At 47.6% G+C, this 23,768-nt stretch overlaps 1 protein-coding gene across 2 annotated transcripts in view; it reads left to right on the forward strand.

Annotated features, from left to right (window-relative positions):
- cand1 (cullin-associated and neddylation-dissociated 1) overlaps positions 1–2,788 on the forward strand; it is an 81,278-nt gene extending 78,490 nt beyond the window's left edge. For both annotated transcript variants that reach the window (XM_038996792.1, XM_038996793.1), the window contains exon 23: positions 1,450–2,788. In XM_038996792.1, the coding sequence (XP_038852720.1) occupies positions 1,450–1,674 (225 nt within the window). In that variant the 3' untranslated portion in view covers positions 1,675–2,788. The remainder of the gene's footprint in view (positions 1–1,449) is intronic.
- The last annotated feature ends 20,980 nt before the right edge of the window (positions 2,789–23,768 follow it).

Here is a 23,768-nt window from a genome sequence, read left to right on the forward strand (position 1 = left end):
GGTTCCAACTCGCCCAACATGACTACAAAGTATCTAATAAATTACCTGTAAACTTGGTCCAAACATTTCAAACAATGTTCCTAATCCAAACTTAGGTATCGTAAAACGTAAATATTCGATAAAATTTAAGACGGGATAAACTGTGTTCAATACCGGACGAAAACAAAGTGAAGCACGTTCCAGGTCGTACGCACCAAAACATTAGTGCACCTGGAGAGACGCATGGAATTAACAGGGCTACTTCTTAATTTCCTAAAAGAACAACATCAACCAATTTCACAAGACTGTTGACATCTAGTGGAAGTCATAGGAACTGCAAGCATATTTCTATCAAAAAGGGCTTACCATAGAAAACTAATGGAAAACAGATTGACCTAAAAAAAAAAAAATCCCTGGATGGATTGTGCTCTCTCCCTCTCTCTCTCTCCAACAACCACCTACATACAGTATGTCAACCCCTCTCTCTCTCTCTCTCTCTCTAACAACCACCTACATACAGTTTGTCAACCCCTCTCTCTCTCTCTCTCTCTCTCTCTCTCTCCAACAACCACCTACATACAGTTTGTCAACCCCTCTCTCTCTCTCTCTCTCTCTCTCTCTCTCTCTCTCTCCAACAACCACCTACATACAGTTTGTCAACCCCTCTCTCTCTCTCTCTCTCTCTCTCTCTCTCCAACAACCACCTACATACAGTTTGTCAACCCCTCTCTCTCTCTCTCTCTCTCTCTCTCTCTCTCTCTCTCTCTCTCTCTCTCTCTCTCTCTCTCTCTCTCTCTCTCTCTCTCTCTCTCCAACAACCACCTACATACAGTATGTCAACCCCTCTCTCTCTCTCTCTCTCTCTCTCTCTCTCTCTCTCTCTCTCCAACAACCACCTACATACAGTATGTCAACCCCTCTCTCTCTCTCTCTCTCTCTCCAACAACCACCTACATACAGTATGTCAACCCCTCTCTCTCTCTCCAACAACCACCTACATACAGTATGTCAACCCCTCTCTCTCTCTCTCTCTCTCTCTCTCTCTCTCCAACAACCACCTACATACAGTATGTCAACCCCTCTCTCTCTCTCTCTCTCTCTCTCTCTCTCTCTCTCCAACAACCACCTACATACAGTATGTCAACCCCTCTCTCTCTCTCCAACAACCACCTACATACAGTATGTCAACCCCTCTCTCTCTCTCTCTCTCTCTCTCTCTCTCTCTCTCTCTCTCCAACAACCACCTACATACAGTATGTCAACCCCTCTCTCTCTCTCTCTCTCTCTCTCTCTCTCTCTCCAACAACCACCTACATACAGTTTGTCAACCCCTCTCTCTCTCTCTCTCTTTCTCTCTCTCTCTCTCCAACAACCACCTACATACAGTATGTCAACCCCTCTCTCTCTCTCTCTCTCTCTCCAACACCCACCTACATACAGTATGTCAACCCCTCTCTCTCTCTCCCCCAGGTGAAGGCCAACTCAGTGAAGCAGGAGTTTGAGAAGCAGGATGAGTTGAAGCGGTCAGCCATGCGGGCGGTGGTCGCCCTCCTCACCATCCCCGAGGCAGAGAAGAGTCCCCTGATGAGCGAGTTCCAGTCCCAGATCTCCTCCAACCCTGAGCTGGCGGCCATCTTTGAAAGCATCCAGAGGGACTCGTCCTCCGCTAACATGGAGTCCATGGACACCAGCTAAACTATGACTTTCCCACAATTCCCCTCTTCTTCTGTTCATTCCCAAAACATGATGCCGCAACAACAAAAAATACCTGGGGGGACCCTTTTATCAATCGTTCCATGATGCATTGCACTGAATCAGCAACAGTTATAGGAGAAAATACAAATATTTGAACTTTAAAACACAAAAAAAATGTAAAATGTAAAAATAAAAAATACAAGTAAAAAAAAAAAAAAGGTTCTCTTTAAAGCTTTTAAGCTCATCACCACATTTCTCATTTAATTTTTTCTTAAAAAAAACAACAAAATAAATCAGTTTCTGGTTTGTTCCATCGTTCCTTTTTTTTTTTTTTTGGTTGTGTTTTCTAATAAATCCTGAGTTCCACAGGTTCCTCCATGCAGATTTTGGATGCTGCTGCAGAGGGACTGTTTTTGCTGAGATGATGATGATGACCATATGAACTGACTTAAATGGAAACGGACTGACAGTTTACAGCTCAACTCTACGAACGATGGGATATATATATGTATACATACACACTGCTCCTAACATACAAGACAGGAGACATGACTAACACGGGATCTACAGGGGTTAAATCAATAAAATTATAGAAGATTGAGTTTTATGGTTTCCGGACCATCACTGAGTTTTTGTTACCATGTTTCTTACCAGATTGGGTTGAATTGAAATGAGGGAGGGTTTATTTTTTTTGTTTTTGTAAGAATCGAATGTCCATCTCTGTTTTTGTCTTGTTGGTTAGAACAAAGCTTGGTTGAGGAGGGGGGGGTTCACACAATCAGACAAGGTGATGTTTAAAACTGTATTCAGAAGTCTTCTATTAAAGAGGTGTGAGAGACATCGTCAGGACAGGGAGTTCTGTTGAATAAGGGGATAGAATATTTAGAATATTTTCGCCCTCATTTTAATTTGTACACGTCTCTTGCATCGACTAGTGGTCGTGTGCAGAGGGTATTTGACCTTTTGACTCCATTAGCATGTTCAGAACAACCCAATAAGGGAACGGACGTGTCTTCTACAAGGCAGCGCGTTACCTTGGTGAAAGACCCGCATTAGGAACAGACATCTATAGATGGACAGGAAGTACATTTTGTGAATAAAAGCGTGAACTGATTTTCTTGCCTCAGATCCAGGATCATCAAGTTGTATGTGTCACATGAGCCCTAATACAACGGTGTAGACCTGACAGTGAAATGCTGACTCACCTCGTGTTATCTATTCCTTGGTATAGAGTCTCTACCCTCAGCTGATGTAGAGAGATTATGAGTAAACACATAAAGTTAAAACTGCAAACAGCCAGTAGTAAATGTATAAAAAAAAATGTTGGGGGGGGGGGGCAGTGTACCCAGAGCTGATGTTACTGCTTCATTCCTTATCCTGTCAGGGTGGGTCACAAATGGCTCCCTATTCCCTATACAGTGCACTGCTTTTGAGGGGGAAGAAAAATTTACCTTTTTCAGGATGCTCTCTTATCTGTTTCAACAAAAGGACCATCAGTCTGATGTCCCCCACTGAGAGGCTGAGTCTGATGTCCCCCACTGAGAGCTCAGTCCTTCCATCAGTCTGATGTCCCCCACTGAGAGGCCAGTCCTTCCATCAGTCTGATGTCCCCCACTGAGAGCTCAGTCCTTCCATCAGTCTGATGTCCCCCACTGAGAGGCCAGTCCTTCCATCAGTCTGATGTCCCCCACTGAGAGGCCAGTCCTTCCATCAGTCTGATGTCCCCCACTGAGAGCTCAGTCCTTCCATCAGTCTGATGTCCCCCACTGAGAGCTCAGTCCTTCCATCAGTCTGATGTCCCCCACTGAGAGCTCAGTCCTTCCATCAGTCTGATGTCCCCCACTGAGAGGCAGTCCTTCCATCAGTCTGATGTCCCCCACTGAGAGCTCAGTCCTTCCATCAGTCTGATGTCCCCCACTGAGAGCTCAGTCCTTCCATCAGTCTGATGTCCCCCACTGAGAGCTCAGTCCTTCCATCAGTCTGATGTCCCCCACTGAGAGGCCGGTCCTTCCATCAGTCTGATGTCCCCCACTGAGAGGCCGGTCCTTCCATCAGTCTGATGTCCCCCACTGAGAGGCCGGTCCTTCCATCAGTCTGATGTCCCCCACTGAGAGGCCGGTCCTTCCATCAGTCTGATGTCCCCCACTGAGAGGCCGGTCCTTCCATCAGTCTGATGTCCCCCACTGAGAGGCCAGTCCTTCCATCAGTCTGATGTCCCCCACTGAGAGCTCAGTCCTTCCATCAGTCTGATGTCCCCCACTGAGAGCTCAGTCCTTCCATCAGTCTGATGTCCCCCACTGAGAGCTCAGTCCTTCCATCAGTCTGATGTCCCCCACTGAGAGCTCAGTCCTTCCATCAGTCTGATGTCCCCCACTGAGAGCTCAGTCCTTCCATCAGTCTGATGTCCCCCACTGAGAGGCAGTCCTTCCATCAGTCTGATGTCCCCCACTGAGAGGCAGTCCTTCCATCAGTCTGATGTCCCCCACTGAGAGCTCAGTCCTTCCATCAGTCTGATGTCCCCCACTGAGAGCTCAGTCCTTCCATCAGTCTGATGTCCCCCACTGAGAGGCCGGTCCTTCCATCAGTCTGATGTCCCTCACTGAGAGGCCGGTCCTTCCATCAGTCTGATGTCCCCCACTGAGAGGCCAGTCCTTCCATCAGTCTGATGTCCCCCACTGAGAGGCCAGTCCTTCCATCAGTCTGATGTCCCCCACTGAGAGGCAGTCCTTCCATCAGTCTGATGTCCCCCCACTGAGAGGCAGTCCTTCCATCAGTCTGATGTCCCCCCACTGAGAGGCGGTCCTTCCATCAGTCTGATGTCCCCCACTGAGAGGCCAGTCCTTCCATCAGTCTGATGTCCCCCCACTGAGAGGCCAGTCCTTCCATCAGTCTGATGTCCCCCCACTGAGAGGCCAGTCCTTCCATCAGTCTGATGTCCCCCCACTGAGAGGCCGGTCCTTCCATCAGTCTGATGTCCCCCACTGAGAGGCCGGTCCTTCCATCAGTCTGATGTCCCCCACTGAGAGGCCGGTCCTTCCATCAGTCTGATGTCCCCCACTGAGAGGCCGGTCCTTCCATCAGTCTGATGTCCCCCACTGAGAGGCCGGTCCTTCCATCAGTCTGATGTCCCCCACTGAGAGGCCAGTCCTTCCATCAGTCTGATGTCCCCCACTGAGAGGCCGGTCCTTCCATCAGTCTGATGTCCCCCACTGAGAGGCCGGTCCTTCCATCAGTCTGATGTCCCCCACTGAGAGGCCGGTCCTTCCATCAGTCTGATGTCCCCCACTGAGAGGCCGGTCCTTCCATCAGTCTGATGTCCCCCACTGAGAGGCCGGTCCTTCCATCAGTCTGATGTCCCCCACTGAGAGGCAGTCCTTCCATCAGTCTGATGTCCCCCACTGAGAGCTCAGTCCTTCCATCAGTCTGATGTCCCCCACTGAGAGCTCAGTCCTTCCATCAGTCTGATGTCCCCCACTGAGAGCTCAGTCCTTCCTGAAGGAACTGAGAAATGGGACCTTAACAGTATGGAGTTGGACGTGGCTGCTGTTGCCGTGCGCGTCACGTGCCGGGCAGAGAAAGGTGCAGGAGTATAGCTCATACACTGACTACAGGTTTAAATGTATAGATATAAAGCTATAGGTTTACATGTATAGATACAGTTGAAGTCGGAAGTTTACATATACATTTAAACTCATTTTTTCACAATTCCTGACATTTAATCCTAGTAAAAATTCCCTGTCTTAGGTCAGTTAGGATCAACACTTCATTTTAAGAATGTGAAATGTCAGAATAATAGTTGAGAGAATGATTTATTTCAGCTTTTATTTCTTTCATCACATTCCCAGTGTGTCAGAAGTTTACATACACTCAGTTAGTATTTGGTAGCATTGCCTTTAAATTGTTTAACTTGGGTCAAACGTTTCAGGTAGCCTTCCACAAGCTTCCCACAATAAGTTGGGTGAATTTTGGCCCATTCCTCCTGACAGAGCTGGTGTAACTGAGTCAGGTTTGAAGGCCTCCTTGCTCGCACACGCTTTTTCTATCGGATTGAGGTCAGGGCTTTGTGATGGCCATTCCATTACCTTGACTTTGTTGTCCTTAAGCCATTTTTCCACAACTTTGGAAGTATGCTTGGGGTCATTGTCCATTTGGAAGACCCATTTGCGACCAAGCTTTAACTTCCTGACTGATGTCTTGAGATGTTGCTTCAATATATCCACATAATTTTCCTGCCTCATAATGCCATCTATTTTGTGAAGTGCACCAGTCCCTCCTGCAGCAAAGCACCCCCACAACATGATGCTGCCACCCCTGTGCTTCACGGTTGGGATGGTGTTCTTTGGCTTGCAAGCCAACCCCCTTTTTCCTCCAAACATAACAATGGTCATTATGGCCAAACAGTTCTATTTTTGTTTCATCAGACCAGAGGACATTTCTCTAAAAAGTATGATCTTTGTCCCCATGTGTAGTGGCAAACTGTAGTCTGGCTTTTTTATGTAGGTTTTGGAGCAGTGGCATCTTCCTTGCTGAACGGCCTTTCAGGTTAGGTCGATATCGGACTCCTTTTACTGTGGATATAGATACTTTTGTACCTGTTTCCTCCAGCATCTTCACAAGGTCCTTTGCTGTGGTTCTGGGATTGATTTGCACTTTTCGCACCAAAGTACGTTCATCTCTAGGAGACACAACGCGTCTCCTTCCTGCGCGGTGTGACGGCTGCATGGTCCCATGGTGTTTATACTTGCGCACTATTGTTTGTACAGATGAACGTGGTACCTTCATGCGTTTGAAAATTGCTCCCAAGGATAAACCAGACTTGTGGAGGTCTACCATTTTTTTCTGAGGTCCTGGCTGATCTCCCCATGATGTCAAGCAAAGAGGCACTGAGTTTGAAGGTAGGCCTTGAAATACATCCACAGGTACACCTCCAATTGACTCAAATGATGTCAATTAGCCTATCAGAAGCTTCTAAAGCAATGACATAATTTTCTGGAATTTTCCAAGCTGTTTAAAGGCACAGTCAACTTCGTGTATGTAAACTTCTGACCCACTGGAATTGTGATACAGTGAAATAATCTGTCTGTAAACAATTCTTGGAAAAATGTATTGTCATGCACAAAGTAGATGTTCTAACCAACTTGCCAAAACTAGTTAACGAGACATTTGTGGAGTGGTTGAAAAACGAGTTTTAATGACTCCAACCTAAGTGTATGTAAACCTCCGACTTCAACTGTATATAAAGCTCAATATTTCACGCTCTTGAGAGTTAAGGTGTGGTGAGGTAAATAATCCACCTATGGAAAAATGCCCAAATAGAGGTGAATTTCTGCCTGAATTAATGTTGTCATTCATGATCCCTCTAGTGCAGGGATAGGCACATTTGATGGGGGCCACAAAAAATCTGAACACAACATGAGGGGCCGCAATGGCTCGTAGGTCTGCGTACCCACGTCCATACCCAGACATGCAGCCAGAGCCGGCCCTAGCCTTTTGGGGGCCCTATCCAGACATGTAGCCAGAGCCGGCCCAAGCCTTTTGAGGGCCCTGAGCAAAATGTTGCAGTTACAAGTGTGAGACCATGGTTGTGTTAGGCAGAACAATTCTGAAATGTTTTCTACTAATTGGTCTTTTGACCAATCACAGATCTTTTTCAGAGCTGATTATAATTGGTCAAAAGACCAATGAGTGGGGGAAAAAAATGCATAATAGGTCTGCCTGTGTAAACACATGTAATTCATGCCATAATGCTACCCTCCAAGCAGCAGGCCAGTTCCATAATGCTACCCTCCAAGAGGCAGGCCAGTTCCATAATGCTACCCTCCAAGCGGCAGGCCAGTTCCATAATGCTACCCTCCAAGCGGCAGGCCAGTTCCATAATGCTACCCTCCAAGCGGCAGGCCAGTTCCATAATGCTACCCTCCAAGCGGCAGGCCAGTTCCATAATGCTACCCTCCAAGGCCAGTGCCATAATGCTACCCTCCAAGCGGCAGGCCAGTGCCATAATGCTACCCTCCAAGCGGCAGGCCAGTGCCATAATGCTACCCTCCAAGCGGCAGGCCAGTGCCATAATGCTACCCTCCAAGCGGCAGGCCAGTGCCATAATGCTACCCTCCAAGCGGCAGGCCAGTGCCATAATGCTACCCTCCAAGCGGCAGGCCAGTGCCATAATGCTACCCTCCAAGCGGCAGGCCAGTGCCATAATGCTACCCTCCAAGCGGCAGGCCAGTGCCATAATGCTACCCTCCAAGCGGCAGGCCAGTACCATAATGCTACCCTCCGAGCAGCAGGCCAGTACCATAATGCTACCCTCCAAGCAGCAGGCCAGTACCATAATGCTACCCTCCAAGCGGCAGGCCAGTGCCATAATGCTACCCTCCGAGCGGCAGGCCAGTACCATAATGCTACCCTCCGAGCAGCAGGCCAGTACCATAATGCTACCCTCCGAGCAGCAGGCCAGTACCATAATTCTACCCTCTAAGCAGCAGGCCAGTTCCATAATGCTACCCTCCGAGCAGCAGGCCAGTACCATAATTCTACCCTCCGAGCAGCAGGCCAGTACCATAATGCTACCCTCCGAGCAGCAGGCCAGTACCATAATTCTACCCTCCGAGCAGCAGGCCAGTTCCATAATGCTACCCTCCAAGCGGCAGGCCAGTGCCATAATGCTACCCTCCAAGCGGCAGGCCAGTACCATAATGCTACCCTCTAAGCAGCAGGCCAGTTCCATAATGCTACCCTCCAAGCGGCAGGCCAGTGCCATAATGCTACCCTCCAAGCAGCAGGCCAGTACCATAATGCTACCCTCTAAGCAGCAGGCCAGTTCCATAATGCTACCCTCCGAGCAGCAGACCAATACTCACCAACCATTCTAAAGATGGTGAAAGATGTGCCGATTCTCTTCAAAAACCAACCCTTTGCTGTATTAAATGACTGCAGTGAGCCTCATAACCCAACATAGATAATACGTTCAGTTGATGAAAACCCAAACCTTTAAAAGACCACATTCATCATAGAAAATCTATCTCTGCAAAGGTCACTAGCTACTCCACGCTAAACGACCGGTCCGTGTCTGTTCAGTTTTATAGTCCTAACAGGTGCATCTATCAGCACGTTTACGTGCCAAAGATGACAGGGACATCCCACATCATCAAAAGAGAGGAGGAAAAATAAATACAAATGTTTTATTGTCACATACACCAGATAGGTCAGTGAAATGTGTGGTTTTACAGAGTTTAGCCATCGTAGTACGGCGCCCCTGGAGCTAATTTAGATGAAGTGCCTTGCTCAAGGGCACATCGACAGATTTTTCACATCGTCTGCTCAAGTATTCGAACCAGCAACTTTTTTTTAGTTACTGGACCAACACTTCAACCGCTAGGCTACATGCCACTTCAGAATCCGAAATTAACTTTTGTAAAGTTACTCAACGTATGTCTCACTTGTCCCCATTTTGTTGCTGATCAGATGAAAAGGGGGGTCTAATGTTCCACGGTAGCAAGTAAGCTATAATTAATTAATTAACGTGAAGGGTCAATTAGAGGGCTGCTAATAAGCTTTGGAAGGTTGAAGGGTAATTTTGTTAGCTCATTAAGTAGACATCATAAAGATGTCCACTCCAGTTGGAGTGGACATCTTTACCTCCAGTTGTGTCCCCATTCTCCACCCTTCTCCTGAAGTATGCATGTTTACACTGGTATACACACTTCCAGGGGAAGGATGGTCAATTGGGACGTAGCCTTTGACTCCGTTGAGGTCCTTGGACTTCATTCTGCCATTTACCAGTAGGGAGCAGTGGTCACCAGTAAATATTATAGATTAAAACCAAACTACATTTCTGAACTGGTTTTATTTAACCACTAGACGGGGCGGCAGGTAGCCTAGTGGTTACAACATCGGGCCAGTAACCGAAAGGTTGCTGGATCGAATCCCCGAGCTGACAAGGTAAACATCTGTCGTTCTGCCCTTGAACAAGGCAGTTTAACCCACTGTTTCCCGGTAGGCCATCATTGTAAATATGAATTTGTTCTTAACTGACTTGCTTAGTTAAATAAAGGTAAAAATTATTTCTCTCCAAACAACATTATTTAAAACTGTAAATAAAACCTAACAATGACAGAGAAAGACTATCAGGTATTTAGGTCCCACTTCATTGGATAGTTCCCTGTAAATGGTCTATATATGCTGGAACTAGCAACAACAGCTCAATCCTTGGTGAGTGTGTGCTCTGGGTGGATTATGTGAGGGAGCTAATGATTGTAGTGTCTGGAATGTGTGTGATGCTGGTGTGGCCTATTAGGAGAGCTCTCCTCTGGGAGACATCACAGTAGAAGGGGGTTAGTCCCTCTGGTGTGGCCTGTTAGGAGAGCTCTCCTCTGGGAGACATCACAGTAGGAGGGGGTTAGTCCCTCTGGTGTGGCCTGTTGGGAGAGCTCTCCTCTGGGAGACATCACAGTAGGAGGGGGTTAGTCCCTCTGGTGTGGCCTGTTGGGAGAGCTCTCCTCTGGGAGACATCACAGTAGGAGGGGGTTAGTCCCTCTGGTGTGGCCTATTAGGAGAGCTCTCCTCTGGGAGACATCACAGTAGGAGGGGGTTAGTCCCTCTGGTGTGGCCTGTTGGGAGAGCTCTCCTCTGGGAGACATCACAGTAGGAGGGGGTTAGTCCCTCTGGTGTGGCCTATTAGGAGAGCTCTCCTCTGGGAGACATCACAGTAGGAGGTAGTTCTCAAACACAGGGCGCAACTCAAATATCTCTCAAACACAGGGCTCAGCTCACAGATCTACAGGGCTCAAATCACAGGTCTCATTTCAAACACATATCTCTCAAACTCAGCTCTCTCAAACACAAGGATCAACTCACAGATCTCTCAAACACAAGGCTCAACTCACAGGTCTCCTCTCAAACACAGGGCTCAACTCACAATTCTCTCAAACACATATCTCTCAAACACAGGGCTCAACTCACAGATCTATCAAACACAGGGCTAAACTCACAGATCTCTCAAACACAGGGCTAAACTCACAGATCTCTCACACAGGGCTCAACTCAGGTTGGCTTTGGATACCAGTCAGAGGAAATAAGTTCATAGTGTAAGGTAATGTTCTGTTAATCAGTGATAATGGTATACCTGAAGGGCAAAATCATTTCAAACCTCAAGGTAAAATCCTATACATCTAGATGATGGTAGCCTAAATCTATTCTGATGCAATCAACTGTGGTAATGTCTCACAGTAATAGGTCTAACAGGTCACACTACATCTGTTATATCAGGTTCACCTCACAGCGTCACAGTACTGAGTACTCCCTGTATTACTCAGAAACTCACTCATGAATCATTGGAATAGAGAGTCCCTTTGAATGGACTTCAGACTGAGTAGTCCCTGTTCCTTCAGTCCCCGTTCCTTCAGTCTGAGTAGTCCCTGTTCCTTCAGTCCCTGTTCCTTCAGACTGACTGGTCCCTGTTCCTTCAGACTGAGTAGTCCCTGTTCCTTCAGTCCCCGTTCCTTCAGACTGAGTGGTCCCCGCTCCTTCAGACTGAGTGGTCCCCGCTCCTTCAGACTGAGTGGTCCCCGCTCCTTCAGACTGAGTGGTCCCCGCTCCTTCAGACTGAGTGGTCCCCGCTCCTTCAGACTGAGTGGTCCCCGCTCCTTCAGACTGAGTGGTCCCCGCTCCTTCAGACTGAGTGGTCCCCGCTCCTTCAGACTGAGTGGTCCCCGCTCCTTCAGACTGAGTGGTCCCCGCTCCTTCAGACTGAGTGGTCCCCGCTCCTTCAGACTGAGTGGTCCCCGCTCCTTCAGACTGAGTGGTCCCCGCTCCTTCAGACTGAGTGGTCCCCGTTCCTTCAGACTGAGTGGTCCCCGTTCCTTCAGTCCCTGTTCCTTCAGACTGAGTGGTCCCTGTTCAGACTGAGTGGTCCCCGTTCCTTCAGACTGAGTGGTCCCCGTTCCTTCAGACTGAGTGGTCCCCGTTCCTTCAGACTGAGTGGTCCCCGTTCCTTCAGACTGAGTGGTCCCCGTTCCTTCAGACTGAGTGGTCCCCGTTCCTTCAGACTGAGTGGTCCCCGTTCCTTCAGACTGAGTGGTCCCCGTTCCTTCAGACTGAGTGGTCCCCGTTCCTTCAGACTGAGTGGTCCCCGTTCCTTCAGACTGAGTGGTCCCTGTTCCTTCAGTCCCTGTTCCTTTAGACTGACTAGTCCCCGCTCCTTCAGACTGAGTGGTCCCCGTTCCTTCAGACTGAGTGGTCCCCGTTCCTTCAGACTGAGTGGTCCCCGTTCCTTCAGTCCCTGTTCCTTCAGACTGAGTGGTCCCTGTTCAGACTGAGTGGTCCCCGTTCCTTCAGACTGAGTGGTCCCCGTTCCTTCAGACTGAGTGGTCCCCGTTCCTTCAGACTGAGTGGTCCCCGTTCCTTCAGACTGAGTGGTCCCCGTTCCTTCAGACTGAGTGGTCCCCGTTCCTTCAGACTGAGTGGTCCCCGTTCCTTCAGACTGAGTGGTCCCCGTTCCTTCAGACTGAGTGGTCCCCGTTCCTTCAGACTGAGTGGTCCCCGTTCCTTCAGACTGAGTGGTCCCCGTTCCTTCAGACTGAGTGGTCCCTGTTCCTTCAGTCCCTGTTCCTTTAGACTGACTAGTCCCTGTTCCTTTAGACTGACTAGTCCCTGTTCCTTTAGACTGACTAGTCCCTGTTCCTTTAGACTGACTAGTCCCTGTTCCTTTAGACTGACTAGTCCCTGTTCCTTTAGACTGACTAGTCCCTGTTCCTTTAGACTGACTAGTCCCTGTTCCTTTAGACTGACTAGTCCCTGTTCCTTTAAACTGACTAGTCCCTGTTCCTTTAAACTGACTAGTCCCTGTTCCTTTAGACTGACTAGTCCCTGTTCCTTCAGTCCCTGTTCCTTCAGTCCCTGTTCCTTCAGTCCCCGTTCCTTCAGTCCCCGTTCCTTCAGTCCCCGTTCCTTCAGTCCCCGTTCCTTCAGACTGAGTCGTCCCCGTTCCTTCAGACGGACTAGTCCCCGTTCCTTCAGACGGACTAGTCCCCGTTCCTTCAGACGGACTAGTCCCCGTTCCTTCAGACGGACTAGTCCCCGTTCCTTCAGACGGACTAGTCCCCGTTCCTTCAGACGGACTAGTCCCCGTTCCTTCAGACGGACTAGTCCCCGTTCCTTCAGACTGAGTTTTATTTGGCCGTCCCCATAGAAGAACCCATCAGCAGCAGTGGGCTGGCTTAACTGGTGCTTCAGAGCTGACCTATCCCCTCAGTGTTAGTTCACGGTGTTCTCTGCAAGAGGTAGGAGGGGGCAGAGGCAGGCACTCAGGAGCCTCCTCAACACTTTACCTCCCACTATCCACCCTGCTCAACGGCTGACATGACCAGCACTCAGGTACGACTCTCTACTGAACTTTACACAGTAACTTAACTCAGTGTCTTTGAGGTAGACGTATGCTATAATGCGATTAGCTTTATTCTGCAGAAATACTAAACACATTTGAGTTTGTTCTTCAACTCAAGAAAGGTCTGGCGTGTGACAAAGCTATCTGATTTAGTCTGAATACTCGTGATTATCATGAGGTTGTAGGCAGCATTCCCTAGTTCATGTGAGGGTTAAGGACCACTTGAAATGACTTGACTGAGTATTTTAGAGGTTGTGTTTTGGGCAGAGAGACAGGAGTGGACCAGATACAACCGGTTATTTCATGGCAAATTTTAAACTTAATCAGCAATTTACCTTTAAAAAACACAAAGTGGGTTAATTTAAAAGACTTCTCTTGAATCCGTTTGTCAGATTACCAACCAAGCAATCATTAAACATGTTTTCCTCTGCCCAGAGCTGGAATTAATGCAGCAAAATGCTATTTATATGCAAATAGCTTTCCGCACTAATAGAATCTTACCGGTGCTGCTGGCTTGGGTTGAAAGAATGAATAATTACCACAACAACAAAAAAGGACTCATTCTAATGAATAGGAATGTTTAGATTAATTCTCAGTTTGGAAACGTAATTTAAAGGTTTTTAAGCTATTTTCTGTCTCCCGGCTCTTCTACAGTAGATATGAGGACAACAGCAGCATCCTGAGCTGACAAAGAAACACTTCATGGAAGAGAACGAGAGGCTGGTGAGTGTGTTTACAATATATATTGATATAAATTGATGCCAAAAAAAAAAAGTTTGAATTTTATGAGTTTTTATGTCTCTGAAGAAGTTATCGAATATCAGGATTGGATATACGTTGAGGATAAACAGTGTTTATCTCTAGGGAAGTTGTATACATACTACACAATATCAGGATTGGATATACGTTGAGGATAAACAGTGTTTATCTCTAGGGAAGTTGTATACATACTACACAATACCAGGATTGGATATACGTTGAGGATAAACAGTGTTTATCTCTAGGGAAGTTGTATACATACTACACAATATCAGGATTGGATATACGTTGAGGATAAACAGCGTTTATCTCTAGGGAAGTTGTATACATACTACACAATATCAGGATTGGATATACGTTGAGGATAGTCTCCGTTTATCTCTAGGGAAGTTGTATACATACTACACAATATCAGGATTGGATATACGTTGAGGATAGTCTCCGTTTATCTCTAGGGAAGTTGTATACATACTACACAATACCAGGATTGGATATACGTTGAGGATAAACAGCGTTTATCTCTAGGGAAGTTGTATACATACTACACAATACCAGGATTGGATAGTCGCTGTTTATTTCTATAAAGGTTGTACAACGTAGCTTCATAGGTACCAACGATATATATATATAACCCTGTTTCCTTGTCCATTCTGAGGAAACATCCATGTATCTTATGGACAGGCCCTCTGATCAGCAGCACTTCGTTAAGATGCACCTCCCCAGGATCAAGAGAACCCAGTCACCGCACAGAGAGACCGTCTCCCCTGTCCTCTCCTACTACTCAGAGCCAGCCTACCTGCAGCACCGTAAGGTAAAGTACAGGAACAGCAGCTAGTAGGTCATCTTCATACAGATACTATCCTCTCTTCTATCACTCTGGAATAGGGTTTAGGGAAAACACAGACTTCTTGAAATGATCAATACACAATGGTTGATTGTTAGATCCCAAATTGACCCCCCCTGTCTTCGACCCTCTACGCCCTTCCTGTAGATCTGGAAAGATCAGATAGGGGTTTCAGACAGAGCATCATATGAACACAAACACCCCCCCCCCCCCCCCACCTCATCTTCCTCATTTTGTTCAGGATGTGACTAGAGATCTGCCCCCGCTGCCTGGTGGAACGAGAAGAGGAGCCCAGGATGAGGAAGACACGCTGAGCCAACGGAGCATGCCCAGTATGAGAAGCAGCCTGGGTCACGCCTCAAAGGTGAAAAGGTCACGGGGCTTCCCGAAGAGACACACCATCCCCGAGCTCAGACTGCCCCCTGTTACTAAGATTCATCCTGACCCCAGGTACTTCCCCACTGCTTTTATTGACATGTTTCTATCAAGGCCACTCCTCCACATGCAACACTTCCTGTCCCTGAGGGGAAATGCTTTGGATTGAACTGGAGTCAATATAACCCCATGTCTATATAACCCCATGTCTATATGAGTCAATATAACCCCATGTCTATATAACCCCATGTCTATATGAGTCAATATAACCCCATGTCTATATGAGTCAATATAACCCCATGTCTATATTATAACCCCATGTCTATATTATAACCCCATGTCTATATGAGTCCATGTCTATATAATATTGACGCATATAGACATGGGGATATATTGACTCATATTGACATGGGGTTATAACCCCATGTCTATGAGTCAATATAACCCCATGTCTATGAGTCAATATAACCCCATGTCTATGAGTCAATATAACCCCATGTCTATGAGTCAATATAACCCCATGTCTATGAGTCAATATAACCCCATGTCTATGAGTCAATATAACCCCATGTCTATGAGTCAATATAACCCCATGTCTATGAGTCAATATAACCCCATGTCTATGAGTCAATATAACCCCATGTCTATGAGTCAATATAACCCCATGTCTATGAGTCAATATAACCCCATGTCTATGAGTCAATATAACCCCATGTCTATGAGTCAATATAACCCCATGTCTATGAGTCAATATAACCCCATGTCTATATGTCAATATAACCCCATGTCTATGAGTCAATATAAGTCAATGAGTCACCAGGGCCCCGTGCCTAGTATGAGTCACAACAGGGCCCCGTGCCTAGTATGAGTCACAACAGGGCCCCGTGCCTAGTATGAGTCACCACGGCCCCGTGCCTAGTATGAGTCACCACGGCCCCGTGCCTAGTATGAGTCACAACAGGGCCCCGTGCCTAGTATGAGTCACAACAGGGCCCCGTGCCTAGTATGAGTCACAACAGGGCCCCGTGCCTAGTATGAGTCACAACAGGGCCCCGTGCCTAGTATGAGTCACAACAGGGCCCCGTGCCTAGTATGAGTCACAACAGGGCCCCGTGCCTAGTATGAGTCACAACAGGGCCCCGTGCCTAGTATGAGTCACAACAGGGCCCCGTGCCTAGTATGAGTCACAACAGGGCCCCGTGCCTAGTATGAGTCACAACAGGGCCCCGTGCCTAGTATGAGTCACAACAGGGCCCCGTGCCTAGTATGAGTCACCACGGCCCCGTGCCTAGTATGAGTCACCACGGCCCCGTGCCTAGTATGAGTCACCACGGCCCCGTGCCTAGTATGAGTCACCAGGGCCCCGTGCCTAGTATGAGTCACCACGGGCCCCGTGCCTAGTATGAGTCACCAGAGCCCCGTGTGTACACACAGAGTATACCAAACATTAGGAACACCTAATATTGAGTTGCAACCCTCCTTTCACTCTCAGGACAGCCTCAATTCGTCGGGGGCATGGACTCTACAAGGTGTCGAAAGCGTTCTACAGGGATGCTGGCTCATGTTGACTCCAATGATTCCCACAGTTGTGTCAAGTTGGCTGGATGTCCTTTGGGTGGTGAATCATTCTTGATACACACAGGAAACTGTTGAGTGTGAAAAACCCAGCAGCGTTGCAGTTCTTGACACAAACCGGTGCTCCTGGCGCCTACTACCATACCCCGTTCAAAGGCACTTAAATCTTTTATCTTGCCCATTCACCCTCTGAATGGCAACACATACACAATGGTACACATGTCTCAATTGTCTCAAGGCTTAAACATCTTTCTTTAACTTGTCTCCTCCTCTTCATCTACACTGATCGAAGTGGATTTAACAAGTGACATCAATAAGGGATCAGAGCTTTCACCCTGGAATCACCTGGTCAGTCTACAGTATGTAATGGAAAGAGCAGGTGTTCCTAATGTTTTATCACTCAGTGTATGTGTCTTTCTGTTTGTCATAGAGCCAGTCTGGAATTGAGGGGTACTGGCTACGTGAGACGTTCCATACTTCCACCCATCATCAAATCTACCAGGTCCCATGAGCCTCTGCACCAGGAAAGACCCCCAGGTCCAGCTGGGTACAGGTTCGATACCTTTCTCAATGTAGGTTCTAACTAATTACTCACGACCCAATGTGAGGAAGAGGAGCTACTCACACAGTAACTCTACAGGGGCGTCAGGACACACCCCTGGGGGACCCCGCCTCAGTACTGCTAATAATGGAGTCTCACGCTTCTCCTTCCCCAGGTGTAGTCTACATACAGCAATCATCCCTCCCCAGGTGTAGTCTACATACAGCAATCATCCCTCCCCAGGTGTAGTCTACGTACAGCAATCATCCCTCCCCAGGTATAGTCTACATTCATACAGCAATCACCCCTCCCCAGGTGTAGTCTACGTACAGCAATCATCCCTCCCCAGGTGTAGTCTACGTACAGTAATCATCGCTCCCCAAGTATAGTCTACGTACAGCAATCCGTTTTTCACAGCTTTACCTCCTCTAAATATGAGTGGCTTGTTCGTTAAATTCACGGCAACAAATGAAAAGAGAGGTGAAGAGGAGAAAGAAGTGCCTCGTCAATATCTCCGGCAGCAGACATATGCAGCCTCATTTTCTGCTTATTAATGATTTAAAGACTGGTTAGTCTGCTGCCTGAGGCAGGGGGAGAGGAGCTCTGCGACATTCATTTATCTCTCTGGTGCGAGAAAGAGGGAGAGAGCAGCTAGAGAGAGAGAGGTTAAGAGCCTGAGCGGAACTGGAGAGTTGTGAGGGTCATGCAGATTACACACTCATACAGACACACACACACACACAGACACACACACACACAGACACACACACACACAGACACACGCACACCACACACACCTCTAGCATGGAACGCAGTTGGACTAATAAAATGGGCGTAAAGTGGCTCAATATGAAATAAATAGGAGGAAGTGCTTCTGGAATGCAAACAGCCAATACGGAGGGCTAGCTTTCTGTCAAACAGCCAATACGGAGGGCTAGCTTTCTGTCAAACAGCCAATACGGAGGGCTAGCTTTCTGTCAAACAGCCAATACGGAGGGCTAGCTTTCTGTCAAACAGCCAATACGGAGGGCTAGCTTTCTGTCAAACAGCCAATACGGAGGGCTAGCTTTCTGTCAAACAGCCAATACGGAGGGCTAGCTTTCTGTCAAACAGCCAATACGGAGGGCTAGCTTTCTGTCAAACAGCCAATGCGGAGGGCTAGCTTTCTGTCAAACAGCCAATGCGGAGGGCTAGCTTTCTGTCAAACAGCCAATACGGAGGACTAGCGTTCTGTCAAACAGCCAATACGGAGGGCTAGCTTTCTGTCAAACAGCCAATGCGGAGGGCTAGCTTTCTGTCAAACAGCCAATGCGGAGAGCTAGCTTTCTGTCAAACAGCCAATGCGGAGGGCTAGCTTTCTGTCAAACAGCCAATGCGGAGGGCTAGCTTTCTGTCAAACAGCCAATACGGAGGGCTAGCTTTCTGTCAAACAGCCAATACGGAGGGCTAGCTTTCTGTCAAACAGCCAATACGGAGGACTAGCGTTCTGTCAAACAGCCAAGACGGAGGGCTAGCTTTCTGTCAAACAGCCAAGACGGAGGGCTAGCTTTCTGTCAAACAGCCAACGCGGAGGGCTAGCTTTCTGTCAAACAGCCAACGCGGAGGGCTAGCTTTCTGTCAAACAGCCAACGCGGAGGGCTAGCTTTCTGTCAAACAGCCAACGCGGAGGACTAGCGTTCTGTCAAACAGCCAACACGGAGGGCTAGCTTTCTGTCAAACAGCCAACGCGGAGGGCTAGCTCTCTGTCAAACAGCCAATACGGAGGACTAGCGTTCTGTCAAACAGCCAATGCGGAGGGCTAGCTTTCTGTCAAACAGCCAATACGGAGGACTAGCTTTCTCGTAAAGCCTGAAATTAGGTTTTTAATTTAATACTATCTACATCACCTCGGGTTTACCAGAGTACATTTTGTTATGTCTCCATTTTTGCACAAAATAATCCATTTACTATAAGTGATATTGGAGTTTCGGTGTTCCTTATGAATAAAGTTAAAATGTCAAAGCATCATTAGTGGAACGAACAAACTGCTGGTGATGCAATATTTTATTGGTCTTTTATGGAATTGAGATGTCCACCCCTAACACGATAATGAGAAGATTCAGAACAATTCATTAAACAGAGGATGGATCTCTCCAGGGGTATAAAACACAACATGAGCTTATTTAGGAGAATACACCGTGCTGCTGTGTTCACTCTGCAAACTGACTCTGACATAAATGTCAATGTACAACATATTATACTAGAAATGCCATTTTCACAGAGAGAGAAAATATGAAATCCCTTTAAACATCTTAGAAATCAGAGCACCTACAATGTCCCTGTTGTCTCTGTATCTCTCTGCTTTGCATGATGGTAAGACTGAAGTCTCAATTCACATTTTGTCTATCACCTGTTGCTGTAGGCCTGAGAAGAAGGGAGATGTCCCCCGTGGACTTCCAGAGAGGAAGACTGTTGGTCTGACGAAGCAGAGAGACGTTCCCCCTGGACTTCCAGAGAAGAAGACTGTTGGTCTGACGAAGCAGAGAGACGTTCCCCCTGGACTTCCAGAGAAGAAGGCTGTTGGTCTGACGAAGCAGGGAGACGTCCCCCCTGGACTTCCAGAGAAGAAGACTGTTGGTCTGACGAAGCAGGGAGACGTCCCCCCTGGACTTCCAGAGAAGAAGACTGTTGGTCTGATGAAGAGTTTTAATAATCAGGACCTCCTCGAAGTACCTGTTGTGACCATGTCCCAGATCATTTCTGATCAACCTCCACCCAAGACCCAATGCATCACGTTCCACAGCCCCGTGCTGCAGGCCGTGTACCCGATCACCCCTGACAACGAAACACAAACCAGGAAGGCAGAGGAAGATAGAAAACCCCTGTATCCCAGAGTCCTATCTTCTACATCCACCTGCGCTATATCTAACACCATCGGTCCTGAGAAAGTATACAGATTCCAGCCACACCTTCTGAGAGATAACCCCCCTCCATACTCCTCTGAGTGGACCGATCCAAAGGCTTTAACCCAAGGAAGGACTGAGTGGACTGAACCAATGGCTCCAACCCAGGGGAGAGGAGAGATGCTGTTGATCAGACTGAGCATCACATGGTCCAAGGCCGAGAACAGCAGCAACCTGAGACAGCCACAGTCCCAGTCTCAGCTCCAGCGTTGCCCCATCCGTCCCCTGAAACCAGCCCTGAGAAGACTACCCATCTCCAACACAAGGAGGCTGAGGGACTGGGGGAGACGGGGGACAACGTTGGGGTGTCTGTGGGAGGAGGAGGAGGGGTGTGTCCCACCCCCGGTCCCAGTCCAGCCTGGGTTACTGGAGCCCTTTACAGGGTTCAAAGAGCACCTCTGTCGCCAGCTTCTCCATTCCCCCACCCCCCTGGCTCAGCTTCTGGAGAAGGCCTCCGAGGGAGACCATATAGACACACAGGTAGACACACAGGTAGACACACAGGTAGACACACAGGTAGACACACAGGTAGACACACAGGTAGACACACAGGTAGACACACAGGTAGACACACAGGTAGACAGACCGGTAGATAGACAGATAATGTCCCAGGTTCCTCAGCATACCCTCCAGACCCCCTGCAGTACTCTGCCAGCCCATACCGTGCAGCTGTCTGGATCTCAGGGTCCAGGAGGAGCTCTGCCCAGAATCACCATGACCAGACCAACTCCTTCCCCCAAACTCCCCCTCCTTCAGTCACACACGAAGAACAGGCATGCAGCATAGATAGATAGATAGTCTGTTTTACATGGAACTGTCAACCTACAGTGGTGTTCTACCTCGAAACCATCATTCTACAGGCCTGTTCTATCATGGAACCGTCACTCTACAGGCCTGTTCTATCATGGAACCTTCAATGTACAGGCCTGTTCTATCATGGAACCGTCATTCTACAGGCCTGTTCTATCATGGAACCTTCAATGTACAGGCCTGTTCTATCATGGAACCGTCACTCTACAGGCCTGTTCTACCATGGAACCGTCATTCTACAGGCCTGTTCTACCATGGAACCTTCAATCTACAGGCCTGTTCTACCATGGAACCTTCAATCTACAGGCCTGTTCTACCATGGAACCGTCACTCTACAGGCCTGTTCTACCATGGAACCGTCATTCTACAGGCCTGTTCTACCATGGAACCGTCACTCTACAGGCCTGTTCTACCATGGAACCGTCACTCTACAGGCCTGTTCTACCATGGAACCGTCACTCTACAGGCCTGTTCTACCATGGAACCGTCACTCTACAGGCCTGTTCTACCATGGAACCTTCAATCTACAGGCCTGTTCTACCATGGAACCGTAAATCTACAGGCCTGTTCTACCATGGAACCGTAAATCTTTAGGGGCGCCGAGACACAGCCCTGGGGGACTGTTAATAAGGAGGATAATTGTTTTAGCTATACAGGATTGCTACGGCCTGGTCTGCTGAGACGAGCACAATCCCAACGTCAATGACTATAGATCAGGCCTTGACTGAGTCCCTATTTCGTCTAGAGTTGCACTACTTCTGACCAGGGCCCTGTATAAGGATAGTGTACTATTTAGGAGGCACGCCTCGTCTCTGTGGTGTCTGGACTGACCATGCTGTGTGTTGTAGTGGTGTGAGAGAGAGTTGTTTGTTAGCTGTGACAAGACTGAAAAGTCTGTAAAATATATGTCCTGTGTAGTTAGCTGCTACATTCTGTTCTCTCTGTCCTGTGTAGTTAGCTGCTACATTCTGTTCTCTCTGTCCTGTGTAGTTAGCTGCTACATTCTGTCCTGTGTAGTTAGCTGCTACATTCTGTCCTGTGTAGTTAGCTGCTACATTATGTTCTCTATGTCCTGTGTAGTTAGCTGCTACATTATGTTCTCTCTGTCCTGTGTAGTTAGCTGCTACATTCTGTTCTCTCTGTCCTGTGTAGTTAGCTGCTACATTCTGTCCTGTGTAGTTAGCTGCTACATTCTGTCCTGTGTAGTTAGCTGCTACATTATGTTCTCTCTGTCCTGTGTAGTTAGCTGCTACATTCTGTTCTCTCTGTCCTGTGTAGTTAGCTGCTACATTCTGTTCTCTCTGTCCTGTGTAGTTAGCTGCTACATTCTGTTCTCTATGTCCTTTGTAGTTAGCTGCTACATTCTGTTCTCTCTGTCCTGTGTAGTTAGCTGGTACATTCTGTTCTCTCTGTCCTGTGTAGTTAGCTGCTACATTATGTTCTCTCTGTCCTGTGTAGTTAGCTGCTACATTCTGTTCTCTCTGTCCTGTGTAGTTAGCTGGTACATTCTGTTCTCTATGTCCTGTGTAGTTAGCTGGTACATTCTGTTCTCTATGTCCTGTGTAGTTAGCTGCTACATTCTGTTCTCTATGTCCTGTGTAGTTAGCTGCTACATTCTGTTCTCTCTGTCCTGTGTAGTTAGCTGCTACATTCTGTTCTCTCTGTCCTGTGTAGTTAGCTGCTACATTCTGTTCTCTCTGTCCTGTGTAGTTAGCTGCTACATTCTGTTCTCTCTGTCCTGTGTAGTTAGCTGCTACATTCTGTTCTCTCTGTCCTGTGTAGTTAGCTGCTACATTCTGTCCTGTGTAGTTAGCTGCTACATTCTGTTCTCTCTGTCCTGTGTAGTTAGCTGCTACATTCTGTTCTCTATGTCCTGTGTAGTTAGCTGCTACATTCTGTTCTCTCTGTCCTGTGTAGTTAGCTGCTACATTCTGTTCTCTATGTCCTGTGTAGTTAGCTGCTACATTCTGTTCTCTATGTCCTGTGTAGTTAGCTGCTACATTCTGTTCTCTATGTCCTGTGTAGTTAGCTGCTACATTATGTTCTCTCTGTCCTGTGTAGTTAGCTGCTACATTCTGTTCTCTCTGTCCTGTGTAGTTAGCTGCTACATTCTGTTCTCTCTGTCCTGTGTAGTTAGCTGCTACATTCTGTTCTCTCTGTCCTGTGTAGTTAGCTGCTACATTCTGTTCTCTATGTCCTGTGTAGTTAGCTGCTACATTCTGTTCTCTCTGTCCTGTGTAGTTAGCTGCTACATTCTGTTCTCTCTGTCCTGTGTAGTTAGCTGCTACATTCTGTTCTCTATGTCCTGTGTAGTTAGCTGCTACAATCTGTTCTCTCTGTCCTGTGTAGTTAGCTGCTACATTATGTTCTCTCTGTCCTGTGTAGTTAGCTGCTACATTCTGTTCTCTCTGTCCTGTGTAGTTAGCTGCTACATTCTGTTCTCTCTGTCCTGTGTAGTTAGCTGCTACATTCTGTTCTCTCTGTCCTGTGTAGTTAGCTGCTACATTCTGTTCTCTATGTCCTGTGTAGTTAGCTGCTACATTCTGTTCTCTCTGTCCTGTGTAGTTAGCTGCTACATTCTGTTCTCTCTGTCCTGTGTAGTTAGCTGCTACATTCTGTTCTCTCTGTCCTGTGTAGTTAGCTGCTACATTCTGTTCTCTCTGTCCTGTGTAGTTAGCTGCTACATTCTGTTCTCTCTGTCCTGTGTAGTTAGCTGCTACATTCTGTTCTCTCTGTCCTGTGTAGTTAGCTGCTACATTCTGTTCTCTCTGTCCTGTGTAGTTAGCTGGTACATTCTGTTCTCTCTGTCCTGTGTAGTTAGCTGGTACATTCTGTTCTCTATGTCCTGTTAGCTGCTACATTCTG

Source organism: Salvelinus namaycush, chromosome 6 (assembly GCF_016432855.1).
Source record: "Salvelinus namaycush isolate Seneca chromosome 6, SaNama_1.0, whole genome shotgun sequence".
Classification (NCBI taxonomy): Eukaryota; Metazoa; Chordata; class Actinopteri; order Salmoniformes; family Salmonidae; genus Salvelinus; species Salvelinus namaycush.